Source organism: Ambystoma mexicanum, chromosome 3q (genome assembly GCF_040938575.1).
Source record: "Ambystoma mexicanum isolate Mex_15411 chromosome 3q, UKY_AmexF1_1, whole genome shotgun sequence".
Lineage (NCBI taxonomy): Eukaryota > Metazoa > Chordata > Amphibia > Caudata > Ambystomatidae > Ambystoma > Ambystoma mexicanum.
In genome coordinates, this window is record NC_090926.1 from 457,250,938 (window position 1) to 457,272,036 (window position 21,099).

The 21,099-nt window shown below is 47.3% G+C and overlaps 2 protein-coding genes across 2 annotated transcripts in view; both read right to left on the reverse strand.

Annotated features, from left to right (window-relative positions):
* Window positions 1-21,099, reverse strand: part of LOC138582670 (protocadherin alpha-C2-like) — a 935,357-nt gene that overhangs the window by 897,619 nt on the left and 16,639 nt on the right. The gene's annotated exons all lie outside the window — the stretch shown is intronic.
* On the reverse strand, window positions 18,315-19,848 carry LOC138581879 (protocadherin gamma-C3-like). The gene has a single exon (XM_069652849.1). The coding sequence runs from the start codon at window positions 19,722-19,724 to the stop codon at window positions 18,738-18,740; it is 987 nt and encodes a 328-aa protein (XP_069508950.1). The 5' UTR covers window positions 19,725-19,848; the 3' UTR covers window positions 18,315-18,737.

Consider the following 21,099-nt stretch of genomic DNA (forward strand, 5'->3'; position numbering starts at 1 on the left):
CTATCAAGTCATTGCCACCAAGAAATGGACCAGCGTCCAATCTAAAGTGGTGGATAGTTTGAGCTGCATAAATCTGCCTGTTTATTTATTCACACACTCCTAAAGCCAACCTTCACCAGCGGGGGCATCATAGCGCTACTGGTAAAAAGGACTGGAAAGGAAGGCAAGAGATTCCTAGAAAGAACACAACAGAGAAGAAGAACTAAAACAGAAAGGTCTTCATGGCTTGGAGGAAGGTAACATGCAACACAAGTGTGTGACAACGTGTGGAGCCACCAATGCCTGTAAATCAGGTGGGGGTGAAGAAAACTAGGTCATTAAGTTGGGGAGAAGTAACCCCTGAATATGGTCAGCAGCTGCATTACTGTGACAAGAGCTGTAACAATCAAGTATTATTACCATTATTGTGATTACTTTCGGTGTCGTTGTTATTTATGTTGTGGTTGGTGTTTCTACGACGCAGTCACATCACAGTCATATGTTTGCAGAGAGCTGGCCCCCACTAATCCAAGATTGTGTTAACTTCTTACAGTACATCACACACCACATCAATCCAAGTCCGTGGTAGATAAGCACTACTTTGAATCCAAAACACCGGAGCTGTAATTAGCTAAGTGCATGAAGAAGAAAGCATGCAAGCGATTTACTCCATTGTGCTCGGTAGATTATAGTTATAGGTCACTATGGCAACATCACTCAAGATGGCCTCCACGGAAACTTACGTCATCAGGTGCTTTCCTCTTATGTTTTGTTTTGGTTGTCCACCGCGTTGCCACGGCAACCAAGTGCATGGGTCAACTCGAAACAAATCAGTTTCCATGGAAACAACGGGCAGGCCCCTTCTGCTCTGTCCCTCACCTCTCTCTATTTAGGAATTTGCAAATTTCCTTCCTCGCCGACCCTCTCCACACAGCGTCCGCTGCCGTGCACTTGACTTGGAAAGCCCTTCGCTCTGGGAGATGGGCACAAATGTTTACTCGCAGTTCTGCCACCATCCGCTTCTGCCGCCTCCGTTTCGGCAACTGAATGCAGGGTTTTCTTGCCTCTCGTTATCCACCATGGTCAAACAGGTAAGGTATAGTTGATTCCCTCAAATATCTGCTTCACTCTTCAGCTGCTCAAAGCGCCGCCGGGGGTCGTTAACTGAGTAGATCCCATCCTTGTTGCCAAATTGTTAGGATTGGAAGCAATACTCACACAGTTGGGTTTAACGTAAAGACTTTTATTTAAGCCTAATGCCGCAATGACCTCCAGCCAGGGAAACAATTCACAACTGATAGTCCATGGAATATGGAACAACAACTTAGAGATCCACATTCAACCAAGGCTGACCCTTGGAATAAATGCAGATAGCAACAGTTACTCTGGTAACAGTAAGCATTATTAAACAACAATGTACATGTTAAGCACTCTCATATAAGCCATGGTCGCAGCTCTTTTATAGAGTGCCTGTGCGCTATCCGGGCTACATCTTTAGACAATTCATTGGCAGAACAGCTAATAAAGCATGTGCTGTGCCTTTGAAGTTCTTTTCTTCACTTATACACCGAGTATGAGGTGAGGAACTGGGTGAGGCCTACAAGTTACTTTGTTTGTTCCCCTGGGCCTGACCTGCTCAATTTCTGGAGCCACTGGAGTGGCTGGATGGTCCCTGGGCTGCTACATCTGCCCCATCTGTGCACTGCTGAATTGGATGCATGTCTGGTGCCCCAAGTTTTTCCGTTTTGGATGCTTTTGGGGGCAGTGGTGGTAGTGTGGGCCGGCTGAATGTAAGGTGGAGAAGAGTCATCAGAAGAAGATTTCGGAGCAGGGGCTCACCAACAGTGTCACACTCATCTGGTGTGTTGCATCGTTGATGTCTGGCGGACAGTATCACATTCATTGTCTGAGTGGTGGGTGGTGAGTTGTGGCCCCATCTTATTGTGGGTGGGGTGCTTGTGCGCTCGCCATCATGAACGATCAAGCAGTGGCGCAGCCTCCAGTGCCCCTCGCTCTGGCACCTCCAGCGCCAGTGGTGATGAGACAGCAAGGGGCGCTCCAACCAATGCCTGAATTTGATATCTCAGGTGCCCTGTCCAGTCTGGGGCCACGCGGGGGAGAACAATGATGACAGCAAGGTGGGAATGCTGCTGTATTCTGCTGGACTTGCGGTACATGAGGTATTCCAGTCTCTACAACCTCTCGACGCCTCCTATGATGCAGCGAAGACTGCTCTAAAAGACTACTTCCTGCCCCTCGCGAACGCAGACTATGAACGTTTTGTCATGACCTCTGCTCGCCAAAAGGACGATTAGACCTTGGACACGTTCTATGGCAGGTTGCGCCAGCTAGCTATGCCGTGCATGTGGACCACCCAGACACCATGATCAGAAACCAGCTCATCCAAGGATGTGCGTCAGGGAAGCTGCGCAGGCAGGTGTTGCGTGAACCAGGCCTCACACTGCCCCGCATCCTGGAGCTTGGACTATGCCACAAAGTGTCTGAAGTGAGAGCATCCAGAATGGAGGCAGGGGTGTGTCAAGGCAAGTCGGAGGAATTCTGTGCAGTTGGCAATGGCCAGTGTGGCAGAGGTGCTAGACGTCAAGGTAGGAACCAACGTAACCGGGGCACAAGACAAATGGACTCATGCATGAAATATGGGTACGACCTCCCACACCCAGCAGAGTGTCCGGCGCAATGGAGGTCATGTGGCTGAGGTGAGGCGTCAGACTATTACGCCCGAATGTGTAGAGCTCCATTGCCAGTTGTGGTCCAAGGGGACCGGTGAGAGTGAGAATCTTCCGTCAACAAGGCCCGTCCAATGTCACCCAAGTCGAGCAAGGGGAGGAAGGCGCCCCTCTGGGTGACGATGACGAGAAGGAGGAGGAGAACATCTTCTTCGTATCAAGTGTCGGAGTCCAAGAACCGGGGGCAGCCACGATGCCTGGTGCAGGTGAACGGGTCTTTGGTTCTGGTGCTGGTAGAAACAGGGGCGTCGGTGAATGTCATGGCGTGGGAGCACTAAGACACCCTTGAATCCCCGCTGAAGCTGATGACTCCCAAGGCATGCATATTCACGTTCGGTGGGACACAACCCATCCCGTCTGATGGGGCGTTCATAGCCAATGTGGGACACAGTGAGGCAGCAATCAGAGCCTGCTTCTACGTGATTACTCTCAGCAGCAACACCTTGCTGAGTTGTGCAGCGGCAGAGGTGCTTGGCATCATCAGTTTCGCCTACTCTGTATATGTGGAGGATGTCCAGGAGCTTTTGGCGAAGTACAGTCGCCTGTTTGATGGCATTGGGCTCATGGCAGGTGACTCAGTGAGGCTCCACATCGATGAGTCCATCCAACCCATTGCGCTGAAACATCGGCGGGTCCTGTTCCATCTGAGGGACTTGGTTGACAAAGAGCTGGACAATCTTGTCAAACTGGACATCATTGAGAAGGTGGAAGGCCCGACACCCTGGGTCTCTCCCATTGTCATTGCCCGAAAGCCAAAGCTGGCAGATTCGGTACGAATATGTGTGGACATGCGGCTGCCAAACATAGCCTTTAAGAGGGAACGACATCTTACCCCAACCATAGATTACATCATTACTGAGTTGCAGGGAGCACGGTTCTTCTCAAAACTGGACTTGAGGGCTGGATACCATCAGGTTGCGCTGCACCAGGAGTCACTGTACATCACCATGTTTACAACTCACTGTGGTCTCTACCGCTACAAGAGACTGAGCTTCGGAGTGTCGTCAGCGGCTGAGGTGTTCCAGAACATCATCCGTGGTGCCCTTGCTGATCTGGATGGAATGTTTAACATCAGTGATGACATCTTGGTGTTTGCGCAGTCTGAAGTGAAACAGCTGAGCAAACTTTCAAAGACGTTTGAGCGACTCCAATCTCTTGGTCTGACATTACACAGGGACAAATGCGAATTACTAAAAACCAAGACAGAGATCTTCTGTTTTGTCTTCAAAGAAGGGGGTGTGTCACCGGACGCTCGGAAGGTGAATGACATTGTTGAAGTGCGACCTCCGGAGAACGTGTCTGAAGTTCGAAGTTTTCTGGGAATGGTCACGTATTGTGGCCGGTTCATCAAGAACCCTGCATCCCGGTTGGAGCCGCTGCGAACCCTGATGAAGAAGGAAGTCGCCTGGCAGTGGGGGCCGCTTGAACAAGTTGCCTTCGAGGACATAAAGGTAGCCTTGACGGCGGAGGACACAATGACGTTTTTCGATCCATCCCTCCAATCTCAGATTGTGGTTGACGCCAGCCCCTTTGGCCTTGTTGCGGTGCTCACCCAGATCGATGCCAACTCAGAGGTTCATCCAGTCGCGTATTACAGTAAGGCCCTATCAGAAACGGAGCAGTGGTACTCGCAGATCGAGAGAGAGGCCTTGTCGGTCCTGTGGGGCTGTCAGCACTTCCGGCTGTACATCTTGGGGAGGCCAGTAATGGTGGTCACTGACCACAAGCCCCTGCTACCGATTCTGGCGGGGTCATCCTCTAAGCCACCAGCATGAATTGAGCAGTGGATGCTAGCCCTGCTGGAGTACAGAGTGTCCCTTTTGTATCGGCCTGGCACCAACAATGCAGCCGACTGTCTAGGCACCATAAAAGAATAACTGGAGGGGTACCCAAACATCAGTGCAGAGGAGGCGGATGAGCATGTTTGGCTGGTGGTGGAGGCTGCCACATCAAACGCGGTGCCAATTTGTGAGTTGGAACAGGCGGCGGCGGATGAGTGCTTTGTCATCCTGAGAGCAGAGCTCCAACAAGGCTTGTGGAGGTCTGTGGTTGACACGTTGGCGGTGAGAACTCAGGAGGTGAAAGCAGTGCTGGAGCAGTTGTGGAGGGTCAGAGATGAGCTGACATTCACTGAGTCTGGACTGTTGCTCTGGGGCGACCTGATTCTGATCCCACAAGCTAGGGTCTTGCAGGTGATTGAGCTGGCACAGCAGGGACATCAGGGCACCACGAAGACGAAGGCTCATTTTCAATAGAAATTGTGGTTTCTGGATTTGGAGAGGCGGGGTTGAGGAATTTGTGGTGGTGTTTTTGTGGTGTCGGGTGGCGTCCCTTGCTCAAAAGGAGCCCATCATTGAGACCATGCAGCGAGGCCCCAGACCGCGGGAAGTTGTTCACGCTGACTTTGGGTCCACTGGCCGGGACACGCACATTCTTGTGGTCGTGGATGAGTGGTCCAGATACCTGGAGGTAGAGTTTGTGGAATCGGTGGCTTTTGAAAATGTTGCCATAGCAATGGAGCAGAACTTTGCCACATATGGACTGCCCCAGGTACTTTGCTCGGACAACGGCCCACCCTTCCAAGGAGAGAGTTTTGCCAGCATGATGGAAGACTATGAGCTCCATCACTGGAAAGTCACTCTGGCCTGGCTCAAGGCAAACAGTGAGGCGGAGCACCTGATGAGGACCCTGAACAAGGTCTTTTGCATCGCTCAGGGACAGGGCCACAGTCTGCAGAGGGCTCCCTACAAATTTCTACGAGAATACCGCGCTACCCCACACACATCCACGGGGGTTGCGCCTGCTGAAGCACTGTTCAGGCGGTGTCCCAGGGGTCTCATCCCGAAGTGGGCGAGCGTGAGCCAGCAGTCATCAATGATGTGCAGGTGGAAAGGGCGAGGAAAGGAAGGACTGAGCAGGAGAACATACGAAGAGGACTTCGGCCTCAGCCATTTAACCCGGGCGCTGAAGTACTTGTCAGAAATCCTCATCCACAGGGCAAACTGTTGCTGACCTATGAGCCTGCTCCCCTGGATGTGGTGGCGGTGCATGGCTTGATAATAACGGCATCGGATGGGACTGCTTCAGTGATTCACAATGCTAGCTTCTTTAAGAAGCTGGGTGAAACTAGGCCAGAGGCAGTGCAGAGAATGGACATGGCTGATGTACGGACGAATGCAGTGGCCTGGTCCATCCGCCAAGCTCCCCAGTTCGGGGGAGCTCAGGTGAGGAGGGCCGGATCTGGGAGGCGGGCAGGAGGTATCCCCAGAGGGTAGGGAGGGGGAAGCCTGCCCACCTGAAAGACTATGTTTTGGACCCCTGAACTGGCGGGATCACCACATGAACTGGAAGTGACATCTGGGCCGGGGGTGGCTGTGATTAAAAGGGTCTGTTGTTTTTTGTGCAGTGGGTTCTTATGCTCTGTAGGTAGCTATCCTTTGTTTGTGTTGTGTTGTGAAACAGGAGGAGCGTGGTGCTGGCCCCTGAAGGGCACACGCACGCAGCGGAGTGACGTTGCACGCCGCCATGTGCACTATAAATAAAAGGGGAGTTCCCAGCCGCGTCATTGCGACCAGGGAGCCCGAACCAGCAACAGTGCGTCCGTGTGCTTGTGTCAGCGGGGAGGGTCTCACGGTACTCCGTGAGCGGAGACATCTCACAAACGGCATTGAAGAAAGAGCAGCAGAGCAGGCAGAGCAGCCGCCACCCAGCGGCTGCTGCTGGGAAACAGCATGAGCTTAAAGTAGCTGCGGCTTTTGTTCTCTGAATGCTCATAAGTATGAGTTTCTGAGGTGATCGGCGCGGCCCGTTGCCAGTGAAAGCCCCGCAATGAAGAACCAAGACGTTCCTTTCTGTCTTATCCCAGAGATTCCGTGTTTGCAGGCTTGGCGGAGGCTCAGAAAACCGTCAGCAGTTTATATGTTCGCAATCCAGCAGCGCCACCTGGTGGATGTAGGAATACTCCAATGCTTTATTATATTACGTACGCTGCACAAAGCCTGTTTTTACGTTATTTGTTTTGGAAGTGCATTGCTGGAGCTCCGTGTATTAATCATTTTAATGATCTCCATCGGACTTTTTCAGTGTGTTGCTATTTTGTGCTATGCGGATGCCTGGCGTCAAATCTCATCGAACGGCTCCTTTAAAATAACCACCACAGACAAGTTTGAGATTCATATTTCTTGCCCAAATTTCGTTTACATGTTCACGCGGAAAAAAGGTGAAACGAATGTACAAATAGACAGGTTACCAGAAAGGGTCTTAGACACATTTCAAAGAAAGAAATATGCCACGGCCGGCGATAGCGCCTTTCCGTTTTTCTTCCAAATGATATAGACATGCCACCTTCTGTTGGGGCGGGGGGATGGGGGGGTCCTTTGACTGACATAAAGCGGCCTATAGAATCTCTTTGGTGGGGATTCGATGAACTTCCGCTCGTGGGTGCCTTTCTTTGCTCTGCATTGCACAGGGCAATACACACGCCCCTTGGAAATATGCCTGCTTCGTGTGTGATTTCTCCCTATAGTTAAGACATAGGCTGATGCTGAGGGCGCGCTCAATTCACCAAGGAGGTCTTAGCACCGCGTCGTCTCGGGAGACGTGTGATCCAGTGAGGACTTTCTTTAAAATGTCGTCAAGTATGAAAAACAAAACGGATGATTTGCAGAGAATTGTTCCCTTTCCATATTATACAAAAATGGAGTCGTCAATGATCGAAGACGTGCTCTGTGGATGCAACATTGTGTCAACTGAAACTGCCATATATCATTTTTACACTGCCCTTCTTAAACTACACCAAATCCACGCACCGCATTGCTTAAGTGCGGAAGCAGGGGTTCCAGCTCCGAGCCCACTCCCGCAGACATCACTGTGAATCTTCAGCCAGCCGCTAGTATATCTAGCACGAGAGTTGCCGGGTTTCTTTCAAGTTCATAAATAACTGAAACCAGCACTGGCCAACGGGCCGGCTCTGCCAGATCCAAGATCCGGCATCAGATCTCTAGCCGGATCTCGGGATCCGGCATGCCTCTGCCTCAGCCCTGGCCAACATCCCACCCAAAGCCCTGTGATAGATGTTTCTGTTCGCCCTTCTCAATGTCCCTTGCTTCACTGATTGTCAACTGGTGAACAGAGGGACAGGGAGAACAGTTTCACTGCTCTAATGAAGAATTGAGCAGTGCCAGGCCAAACACAATACAAGAACGGCAGGGAACTCAATTCACAGGAACCAACACACACACACCAACTGAGTCCCGGGCTTAGTCCCCTATGGTTCCTGTATTGTGTGTGGCCGGACGCGTTGTTCTTCACAAATAGCAAATAATGGGTGCTTTGCCTCCAGCCGAGGTCACTAGCATGCAAACTTAAGTATAGGTCTGATACTTAGGTTTGCATGACAATGAGCTGGAGGCAAAGTGTTGTAGCTTGGATGATCAGTGTGACTGTCTGTGTGAGTGCAGGGCCTCATAGAAGGGTGTGGTGGAGCTTGGAGTGTTGGGGGCTTGGGAGTGCCAGAGTGTGACGGTTGGGACCTGGAGTATGGCAGGGAACCAGGACAGATGCTTGTGACCTTCTCTCCTACCTTCATGTACTATGACTATGTAACTGAGTAATAAAGCATCTTATGTTTGTACTTACCTGGGTCAGCCTGGTTCCTTCTCCATGTCATCTCTGATCCAGGCACATCTTGCAGGAGGCAAGATACTACACAATGCACCCTTTGATGCTAACCTGCAACCCTGGGCCCTGCACTACCTCCCTCGTTGCTAGGGGGAAGTTTGGAGGGAGCCCGCAGTGCTCCCACTGGTACCATTCGTGGAGGGCCAGAAGGGTTGGGAATTCACATGCCAGTCTTGGTACTCTAAATGACCAGCAGGGCTTGGAAATTAGGGCACCTATGTGTGTGAGCCAAGTGTTAGTCTGGTGTTTATGAAAGGCGCGCATTGCTGAAGGAGGGGTTAAACTGATACGCTTGTCAAACTGCTTAATCACAAATAAATGTGTCTGTTTTGCTGACAGCAGTTATTAGGAAATTAAACCGTGGGTTCATGGGTGCCAACTTTTGAATTTCACTGCAGGGGTTGAAATACTCCAGCCCTGAATATATGAAAGTGACCATCCCAAACTATGCCCTGCGAAACATATTTTATAGCACTTGTTTTTTTTTATAAGGAATTGCAAAAAGTAATACAATTAGCAACCAATTTTTAATATATAACCTCTCAGCAACAGTCACTCAACCTGCTGAGCTACCCTGCTATTCTTCTACTGTAGAGCTGTTTATGGATCCTTTAAAGTAATACAAATCACTGCATTACCAACAGTATTTTGGGTGCAGCACTGCCATGGAAGTGATTTAAATGGGCACTGATGTACAGTGTGAAGTTAGGAAAGAAGCAGCATGAAAGATATCACAACATTTTAAAACATTTATTTTGAACATTTCATTTGAGCGCAGTTCAACTGCAGGCTACGCTCCCTCAGAACTCCGCCCACTCCTCCGTAATCCGTACCCACCCCAGCCCTTGTGGGTTCCCCTTCACATTTTTTCCATTTCCACCACTGACTGAAACAGATGCTACTGCGCAGGAAGGAAAGCAGTGCAAGGGTTCCACTGGCGGCCTATCAATTTCTCATTAACCGCTTATATCAAGAAATTCAGTGAGGCTGTCTAAAAGACGGCACTGCTATTACTAGAGGGACAGACCTGTAGCACAGGTGGAGGATTTCTTCGTGATTACTCACGCTTTTTTGTCATTTCAAACGTTATTACGTGTTTCATGTTCGGTTTGGACTGGCTTCACAGTAGCACTCAAGGCCTGTTCCCGTTGTTTCCAAAGGATTTGTCATCACTTTCAAGGACCCTCCCTATCCGGGAAGCAGATGAGGATTTCGACAGCACGTTTCCTCTAATGGGTTCTGATTGGCTTTCATGTTTTTTCACTCTGTGATGATGTAGCTGTTTACATCCTTTTGTTTACACCCAGGGTGGGCTGAGCAGTCCGCCCTTTAATTTAAGATGTACCTCGACTTGTAGCATGCGCCTGCATAGGCTACAAAACTCAAAGGGATGGAGTAAGTGGGATTAAACGCTCTAAGTTTTAGTTCAATGATAAAGTTCACTAGTGGGCACCCATTTAGCCACTTTGCCCCAGATGTATTCCCTTTTTTCTTATGTTTTCGTGAAATGTAATTTGCAGAAGGTGGTTCAAATCGGAGACCTGCTTGTTTCCTGCAGTTGGGATAGGTGAACGTGGGGTCCCCTGCTTCAGAAGTTGTGATGAAGTAGAAAGATGGAACTGCAGGAAGGTGACTGAGTGTGGGGAGCCCGAGTGAAACAGTGGCGATGATTGACGTGTTTTTTGTATGGAGACTTTCCTTCCCCTTGTGATGCCGTCGCCGTGCCCATATGCTGTTATCCCTAGTGTTTACTTTCTTTAAATCATAGCGGACTCTGTTGAGGGTTCTCCCTGTTTCGCTTGCTCACGGCATGCTTGCACGTCATAATAACACAAGAGCATGAATGCCCCGGGAACTGCTGAGCTCTGGACTTTTCAATATGCTCGGGGTTAATGTGCAGTGACCATCCACCCGCCATTTTGTGGCCTATACCACTACAAGCCAGAAAAAACAATCAGCCCCTTATAGAAGACCAGACATGCATAAGGAGGTGAAGATTATGCACCTCGTCAAATTTGTCACCATGAATCTAAGTTGAATACTACTTGATACTTGTGGGCTATGGAACTAGATGCCAGATGCTTGCAATAGTACATAAACTCCTTTGTCTTCTGGAAGGCGGGAACTGCATGCTGGAAGGCCTATGTATGTATGATAGCGTGGGGCAACGTGTTTGTCTTGGAAGCAAGGCAACGTGACACAACACAGATTCAAATCCCGATCCCGCGCTTAGAAACCACTCGCTGGTATTAAGCGCGTTATAAATGAACAATACACACAAACAAAGAGGCCTTTTTGAAGATACTCGGTCGAGAGTCGCGATAGGCGTAAGGGGAGCGGAGCAGGGTTGCTTGGGTTTCAGGGTTAGGGAGGGATGCTGTTTGTTTTTCTTGCAAGAACCCACTATTAATGCACATTTGCCTGTTCATATACTGAGAACTAAAACTGCTGCTTCTTCCCCACAGTCACAGATATGCACCAATGCAGTATATCATTAAAGCATAGTCTGCTCTTTGCCAGTCTTGTTTAAATAGGACAGTGACTACCAGAAAAGAAAAATCCCCCTAAAGCAAGCCGAATCACATATCTTTCCCCTCAGTTTGCATGCTCGGGGTACACTATTTTTACAACTGTTGTGCCCCTGAACTATATGAGTGGGAGGAAGATCCTATTCCCTAAGAAAACTGCGCAATTACCAAGTGCATAAGAGGCCACCATGGAACAGGACTGAAACAAAATGCAGGCCCCTTCTGAAAGATCTTAAGAACTAATCAAGACCACGTCTTATCCTCCACAGCGGAAAGAAGGCAGTTGTTCTGACAATTTTGTTTTGGGAATATTCAAATGTTTGAATTGTGTAACTTTAAAAGTGAATGAAAGCAAGAATAAGAGGACATTGGGCCTCACTATGACCCTGCCGGTACATCCGCCGCCACCATTGTTTCCGGACTGGCTGATTCCGAGTTCTGCAGGCGGGAGGTGTCATTCCCGCCAGGTCTGACCATCTGACAATCTATCTGGTGTCCAAGGTCACGCTGCACTGTGTTTAAATCACGCTCATCCTGGGACGTCATTTCACCAAAATGCCTTGGGTAGCGGAAGTGACATGAAACGTCCCTTGACCTCTGATGACATCACAGGAAGTGATGTCATTTGACCCAACCCCGAAGTGCCATCACAGGAAGCGATGGAACATAACCTTTCACCCCTTGACAAAACAGGAGGCACCACATAGCATTGTTCCTTAGTACACAACGAAAAATATGGTTATGATATCACTATATTGTGATATACATTTCATACAAGAATGTATCACCATATGGATTGTTAATATCAATGTGTATAGACCCATATTATCAAATTACTGTGAATGCAAGCAGACGTCCAAGGCCAAATGAGAATGATGTTTTATTATAAAGCACTTACGCTTAAGTGTTTTATATAGAACAAATATGCATACAATATCACCCAACCTGTGTTGGTACTCATTTATAGACCTCAGAAGGATGAAAGGCTGAGGTGAGGTATTTAAGAACAGACTAAATCAGTGACTCACCCCCTTTAATGAGTCTAGCAATGATTGTATAGAATTCCAGAAAGACACATTATTTGTTATTCCTATTCGTTCTTATTTAGGGTCACTGCTAAGAAATGATGAAGCAAGATGGTTAGAAGAGGGAGAACCCCCCCCTTCAAGACGATGGCTTGTCAATCAGGATGCATGAAGGGGCATCCACCCTTTAATGTGATGGTGCTGCCAGTCTGGGGGAGGGGGGTTGAAGTTGGCACCTTCTTTCTGGAACAATGTGCCACCAATAAACCAGACCCATCGGTGCACTATCTGTGATAGCAAAGTAGCAAGGATAAAACTGCTCTGCACGCACTCTGAAGATTTCCCGGTTTTCCAGACTGGCAAGAATAATTTTCTGCCAGATAACGTTCAGTGTCTGACCAACAATCCTGGGCAGCGTGACGCAGCTGATGATCGACGCTTAAGGCAAATAAACAGGAACTATTGGCGCAGACCATATCTTTGGACAAATCCATATGTCCTATCACCATGTCTCATAAATTTCCTCTCTTGATACAAAGCCTGTCGGGAACTTGTGTAAAACTCAGATTCTTAAATTCATTATTTGATTCTAGCGGTAGGTTTTATAACAAGTATGGGAAAGGTGAAACTAAACTACAATACCCAAAATGCTTGCATGTATTGTATTGTGCAGGGGGCATAACCACTTCCGGGGCATTTGGTGGACTTTCATGTAGCATGATATACAAAGGGGCGGATGGGAGGGAAATGACATAGGTGTGATTTTTTAATCAAATCGTTCATTTGTGCTGCCTTCTACCCCCGACTTGGCCCTCGAATATCTGTATAAGAGGAAAGGAAGGCACAGAATAAAAAAACATGCTCCAAACCAAAAGGCTATGACCCTTTCTCATGCCTGTGACCTGCATTTGAGATCTTTCAAGACCGGTCCGCATGATGTATTGCTATCCGCTGGTGCAGGGACTGGTCATAACCCTACATGCAGTGAACTTGAGAACTAACTACCACTGCCCTGCCAATGCCCACAATTAAGCCTGCAATTCAAGGCTGCTCTGCACAAAGCTGTGTGTCCCTTTCTTTACTGTTTTGCTATTTGATAATGCCTGGGCGTTTGGTGTAGTTGTGTTTGGAGACCACAATACCAAGGAGGCAACCAGATATTGACTGGGTGGCCTGTTCACATGCAGGCGTTAAACCATGTGTGGTTTTGAGGTGGAGCAGGGAAGTATAATGAGTATGGTTTCTCCATCCATTGTCCTTACCTTGCCTCAAAACAAAATAAAATTCCTGCGGCGTAATATACACTTGTCGTAACCCCTTCTTTAACGATCCATTCCCTCACATTTCAAATTCCCGGATTGGAGCCTATGTAGCAATCCATTCATCACTTCATCGCCATGACGATTAACAAGTGTTTCACATAGTCACTTATCATATAGATTACTGCCAAATGCACACATATTGTAGTCACATGAATGGCGGACGGGTTCCAACCTACATTCTTGTTAGCAATATCTTGCTATCGCTCCATCGTGGAAGGAGAGGAGGTGAGAAATTATCCCTTGTTGGCACAGAAAGGGGGGGTCAAGGACATGGTGGAGCACCAGTAACCCACAAAGAATATCAAACAAACACAATGTTACATCAGTCTTATCCCATCATGCCACTCACTACCACGGTCACTCTGGGTCTCAACGTGCCGTTGGTTGAACACCCTTCGAGGGACTGGTGTCCACATTTGGGAGAAGTTGGAGGTGTTATTAAGTGTGCAGTAGTGCTTGTGTTATATTTGAGTGTAGAGTGTGTGGAGTGAGCCTGTGCCTACCGCTAAGAGATGAAGGTGCAGTGTGTGAGGGGAGAAAATGGGTTAGCAGTGCAAGAATATGGCTGCCTTACACAATTAGGCTAAATGCAAAATATGGCTGACTAGCACAGTTGGGATACAAGCAATGTATGTTTACCGTACGAAGTTAGGCTAAATGCAAAATATGGCTACCTTACACAATTAGACTAAATGCAAAATAATGCTGACACAATTAGGCTAATTGCAAAATATGTCCGACTAACACAGTGGGGTAGAAAGCAATGTATGGCTACCTTCCACAATTAGGCTAAATGCAAAATATGGCTATGTTACACAATTAGGCTTATTGCAAAATATGACAGACTAACACAGTTGGGCTGAAAGCAAGGTATGGCAACCTTACACAATTAGGCTAAATGCAAAATATGGCTACCTTACACAATTAGGCTAAATGCAAAATATGTCCGAATAACACAGTTCGGCTGAAAGCAAGGTATGGCTACCTTACACAATTAGGCTGAATGCAAATTATGGCTACCTTATGCAATTAGGCTAAATGCAAAATATGGCTGACTAACACAGTTGGGCTGAAAGCAAGGTATGGCTATGTTACACAATTAGGCTAAATGCAAAATATGGCTACGTTACACAATTAGGCTAAATGCGAAATATGGCTACCTTACACAATTAGGCTAAATGCAAAATATGTCCGAATAACACAGTTCGGCTGAAAGCAAGGTATGGCTACCTTACACAATTAGGCTGAATGCAAAATATGGCTACCTTATGCAATTAGGCTAAATGCAAAATATGACTGACTAACACAGTTGGGCTGAAAGCAAGGTATGGCTATGTTACACAATTAGGCTAAATGCAAAATATGGCTACGTTACACAATGAGGCTAAATGCGAAATATGGCTGACTAGCACAGTTGGTATACAAGCAATGTATGTTTACCGTACACAGTTAGGCTAAATGCTAAATATGGCTACCTTACACAATTAAACTAAACACAAAATAATGTGGACACAATTAGGCTAATTGCAAAATATGTCCGACTAACACAGTGGGGCTGAAAGCAATGTATGGCTACCTTCCACAATAAGGCTAAATGCAAAATATGGCTATGTTACACAATTAGGCTTATTGCAAAATAGGACCGACTAACACAGTTGGGCTGAAAGCAAGGTATGGCTACCTTACACAATTAGGCTAAAGGCAAAATATGTCCGACACAATTAGGCTAAATGCAAAATATGTCTGAATAACACAGTTGGGCTGAAAGCAAGGTATGGTTACCTTACACAATTAGGCTGAATGCAAAATATGGCTACCTTATGCAATTAGGCTAAATGCAAAATATGACCGACTAACACAGTTGGGCTGAAAGCAAGGTATGGCTATGTTACACACTTAGGCTAAATACAAAATATGGCTACCTTACACAATTAGGCTAAATGCAAAATATGGCTCACTAACACAGTTGGGTTGAAAGCAAGGTATGGCTACCTTACACAATTAGGCTAAATGCAAAATATGGCTACCTTACACAATTAGGATAAATGCAAAATAGGGCTAACACAATTAGGCTAAATGCAAAATAGGGCTGACTAGCACATCTGGGCTACAAGCAAGGTATGGCTACCTTGCACAATTAGGCTAAATGCACAATATATATGAGTAACACAATTAGGCAAAATGCAAAATGTGACTGTCTTCCACATTTGGTCTACAAGCAAGGTATGGCTACCTTACACAGTTAGGCTAAATGCAAAATATGGCTACCTTGCACAATTAGGCTAAATGCATGCAGGTATATGCTATTAGGTAGTTAGAATGGTGGTGTTTTACTGGAATACAGTAATGGCGGGACTTCCCGCCCACACCACACTTACCCTATCAGTCGCTGTATACATTGAGCAAGGCATCCAATGAGGGATTCCTTGAACAAATCTGATAAGTACTGTGAAAGTCTATGGCTCAAAGGCAAAGAGTGTAAAGTTTTAAAACTGGGATGCAATAGGATTTAAAATCAGCTGTAAATTTGCTGCAAAGGTCAGGCAAAATTCTTACATGCCTCTCCTTGAGACAAAAACAAAGTAAATAAAACATTTGCTGTTCCTAGTAACTGTAAGAACCAAGGTTCCATGGCTTCTAAGCACGTTTTGGGGTGCAGGACAGATCATCACAGTCAAGACACCCTCCCTGCAGTTTGGTGAATAGCAAAGGGACGTGGCTGAATATTCACGCATGTAAGGATCCTTCATTCTGTTACTTCCTGGGAGTTCCACACACCTAGAATGGGGGAGCACATGAAGTCAGGGATCTTTTCCAATCAGTCTTCAAGCACAAAGGCATGGTTGCCTGAGGCCTTGAGAGATGTCTCTATTGGGTTGATAAAGCTATAGATAAAATAGTGCTGCCCTATAAGAAAAGACACATTTCTGGAGAAAACATGCTAGTTGCTCAGCTAATTTGCATACCCACAGTGCATTTCTCTGTGGCTCCGTACTGGCTGGAGCTGGGCTATGCATGGCGTGTTAGTGGAAATTACATTTTCTACTACCACATTTCTAGTAGATGTTTTTTCAATGTAGGTTTTAAACCCACGGTGACTTTAATGGTGGTTGTTAAATATCTGCCAGTGCTCCAATCAAAAGGATGTCTGTCCACAACACAGTGATGATCCCTAAAGAGGGTGAATGTGGTTAATGGAATTCTTGTGAATTATCTATCTTGAGTGGACACAAATATGTATAAAAAAGTTTAGTCCAACGAGACAAGAGTATTTTCGGGAGTGAACATGCGTTCTTCTTTGTTAAATGAAATCCCTACAATGCACTGCTCAGGGGCTTTGAAATAGAGGTGCACTTACAGGGATGGTTACCGGGTCACTCTGTTGCACTTGTGACGTGTTAGTGCAAACTACCTACTCTACTCTTATTTTGTACATAAAACATGTTCTTTAGTATTCTAACAAAGTAATTTATCTGCAAGCTTTCATGAAAAAGTGATCAGGAGATCATGAAAGTTGGTAAATAAATAACTGTGTTAGTCTAATTAAGGTATGCACGTGTTGTGTTTGCATAATATCCGAGGGTAACAGGGTAAGAACAGAATCTCCAAGCTACGGTATTCCCACAGTCCCGCTAGGACACACCGTCGCTGCCTACGCGACTGACACAAGGACCACACTTCCATACAACTCCTGTAAAACCAGCTCTCAGTGTCGACATAAAAGTCTGGGTCTAGTGGGTCTGCCTTAATTAGCATGGTGACTCTGTGGAGTGTTTGTTAAAAAGCAAAAACAAAATTAGGAGCACCCACCTCCATGCCTTGACAATACGGCTTGTTACGCATTCCACAGAAACAAAGAGTGTACAGTGGGGCCTTCGGCCATGAGGGCATAGTGCACTTTAGCACACAAAACACATGACAAGAAATCAGATCCTGTGAAGACGGTGCAAAGGTACTAACGTTCCGTCTTACTCCAACTACAACAACCAACCCGCGCGCCAAGTACTTGTATAGTTTCAAAGTCCGGAAATGTACAAAGGAGTACACCTGAATTAATCAGATGAATAGGAGAGTATCAATAACATTAGTCCAATGCATAAACCTAGCCATACTCAATAAAATGCATGTTGTTTCTATAACTGATGAATGGTGATTTTTAAGACGACGTTAGTAGGGTAATATTGATAACGCTGAATATCCGCACGCGTGGTTTCACAGAGACACGTAGTCTAGCCCGTCTCTATGTGCGCAATAATACAGAAACATGCCAAGGCCACCCCATTCCAGGAATGTAAACACACCTTCCCTGATTATCCTCTAACATCAACAGGTCATCGATGCTTTGCCGGGTCTTCTTATCCAGTGTTAACGTGCTCATTCCGTTCCCCTCGGATTGTTCTGGGCAGGCATTATTGAATATTAAAATGCTATTCCTCCCATTGCCCAGGCACACCTTGTAGCTGTTGCTTTGGGTGTAGTACCAGTTCTGGTTGGCACATGGAGTCTGGCAGTAGGTAGAAAGAGCAGCCTTGGCTTTGTAGATTCTCAGAGCAGTGAAGATGATGATTGTGACCAGGAAGATGAAGGAAATGAAGGTGATTGAGATAACCAAGTACAGGTTGACCTCGGAAATGCTGTGTTCACTTTCCGGGTTCTTTATGAATTGGTTTTGTTTGTCGTTGCTATTGTCAGCGAGAGCAATGCTGAGGGTGACTGTGGTTGTAAGGTCGGGGTCTCCGTGGTCTTTCACGAGTACAACCAGACTGTGCGCCCTTCCGTCCTGCTCTCTAACAGCGCGGCATGTCCTTACCTCCCCGCTATAAAGCCCCACTTTGAAAAGGGGCGTGCCCTTATTCTGGACCATCTGATAACTCAGCCAAGCATTGTAGCCACTGTCTGCGTCCATCGCTCGGATTTTCGACACAAGATAACCAGCGTCCATGGAAGCTGGGATTGGCTCCGGGTGGGCATACTCCTTTTGGGGGTGCGGCGATAAGATGGTGGGTGCGTTGTCATTTTGGTCTAGAATGAACACCTCCACAGACACTGTGCTGCTGAGGGAGGGGGCACCAGCATCCTTTGCCAGCACTTGAAAGTGAAACCGCTGAGTCTCTTCATAATCAAATGACTTGAGGGCGTGGACTTTGCCGTTCTGAGAGTCTATAGAGACAAAGCTGTCTATGGATGCATTCACTAGAAGGGAGTAGGTGAGGAATCCATTTTCTTTTAAATCCGAGTCGAAGGCGGAGACAGTAAACACGTGGGTCCCCGGGACATTGTTCTCATTGACGAACATTGAGTACAATGGCTGTGCAAACACTGGGGTGTTGTCGTTGACATCAGAAACTCGTACTTGGAGGGTCGTGCTGGCGGAGAGTGGAGGGGAGCCCCTGTCGGTTGCAGTGATGGCGATGCTGTACTCCTCTGTGGCTTCTCGGTCCAGCGAATCCTTTAAGATCAAGGAGTAGTGGTTGTTGAAGGGGTTGTGTAGCTGGAATGGGAGTGTTGTGGGTACACTGCACAGCACCTCTCCATTGGCCCCGAGAACCTGTCCGACACAGTCAGGAGGGCAATGACGGTCCCGGGTATTGCATCCTCCGGGACAGACGCGGACCAGGAAGATACAGCTATTACAGGAGGGTTGTCATTAATGTCCATTATTTGCACAACAACGTCACAAAGTCCTGCCATTGGAGTGTGGCCTTTGTCCCTCGCTTCTACCGAGAAATGATACACCGTTGTGCCTTCAAAATCAACACCTGCTGTCAGGGTTATCACCCCAGTTGTCTCCTCCATATGGAATACTTGCTGAATGCTTGTGGAAACACCTTTGTTAAATGAATAACTTACTTCCGCGTTGCGGCCCTCATCCACGTCCCTAGCAGTGAGTGTTGCCACTGTGGTCCCTATCGGCACATTCTCCAACAGCTTAACATGATAAACCGACTGATTAAACGTCGGTCCGTTATCATTTGCATCAATAACCTTAATTGTTATTTGAGTGGATCCAGATCTTTTGGGGTCCCCTCCATCAAAAGCTGTTAATACTAGTTCATGAACCGGCCTCACCTCCCTGTCCAAAGCCTGTGCTAGTACCAGCTCTGCAGATTTCCTGCCATCAGGATGTGTGGTCGTTTTAAGGTCGAAATTAGAGTTGGGGCTCAGAATGTACCCCTGGATGGTGTTTTTCCCAATGTCTACATCCAGAGCTTTCGGGATTGGAAACCTCGTCCCTGTCGCTGCAAACTCCGGGATGTTCAGAACGTTTTCATTTTCTAGAAACTCTGGGGCGTTGTCGTTCACATCAATGACCACCACCTCCAGGCGGTGCATTTCTAGGGGGTCGTCAATCACCAGCTCAGTCTGCAACCTGCACACACTGCTCTGCCCACATAGCTCCTCGCGGTCAATCCTGTCCGTGATTATTAAAGCGCCGCTGCTCATGTTCACCTAGAAGAGCTGCTTCCTATCCCCGGCCGTGACCTTCAGCCCCCGGGAATTCAAACGGACGAGGTCCAGCCCCAGGTCCTTGGCGATGTTCCCCACAGCGGTGCCCCGGGCGAGCTCCTCCAACACCGAGTATTTGAGGTGTCCCCAGGCGAGATCCAAAATAGAGACACAGAGCAGGAGGGGCAGCCGCCAGGAAGCCGAGGAGCTCTCCTTTGAAGTCGCCATTTCTTTACAATGAAAAAAAGATATATATTTAAAAGGCGTGGCACACCACACAATCAAATATTGTAGGTTATGCTGCCAGGCACATCGCAGCAGACTTTATCCACCATGACACCGTTCTTTGCCCCCCAGTTGAACAGCGAGAAATGAACCTTCTGAATTAGAGAGGCGCGTCAGGATGCAGCCAGAAATGTAAGGTTCCCAATCCGATAGCGCCACCTTGTGGATGTAATTATATTATTGTATTTACTCTGTACAGCACACTTTTAGAACCAGCCCTACCTTATTCACTCCCGTTTTCAGCTAATGCACGCACATGTCGGTATTTCGCTTGTCGACCACATCACAATTACACGTGCGCTGATTTATTGTGGTGCTGTACATGACTTGTCCGGGTGCTTCAAGGCTCTACATTCACTTTGTTATAAGCCAATCTGGTTTTGCCTGCACGTGTGTGGCCGGAGCTGTTTTAGCCAAGTATATTAGTCTGTCTCGCGGTATATAGATAGTCTATTTTGGAGCACTTTACTGAGGTGTAAACTGTTCTGCGACTGGCAAACAGGACCGCATTTCAGTGGCCACCGCACCCAGTGCTTGGCTGGTGTAAGTCCCATCGGGGCACGCTGATAAGTATTCCGTAGTCACAGCATTTCCCGGGTATTCGCTGTGTTTGCAAGCAACGTGTACGGCGGGTCCCTCTTCTGCGCGTCTGTTTGTCCAGCGCCGCCGGGCATCCCCGCGTTCTACCCCACGGCATATCCATGCTCGTGTGTTTGGCTGCCGTGGGTTGAGGAGTGAAGGCGGAGGGTATACTGCTGTCTCCTTTCCTTCTGGGCACCCTTTTTTTTAATGAGCACATCTTTTATGTTTTGCACAGACATAAGTTGGGGTGAGAGCAGCGATTGTGTGAAGGAGACACCTGCCTCAGACACATTTAGTTAACCCTTGTGTTGCAGAATACCAGTGAAATATTGGCGATTAAATCACGTTCTTGAAACGATATGTAATCCTAAATGATCCAGAACCTTCCACACATTTTCTGGCACTGGAGATAGATTAGTTATTTTAACCCATTCCTAGAATATGTGTGAAGTATTTTTTGGCATTAGGAAACGACATTTGTTTTCCAAAACGTGAATTATCATAG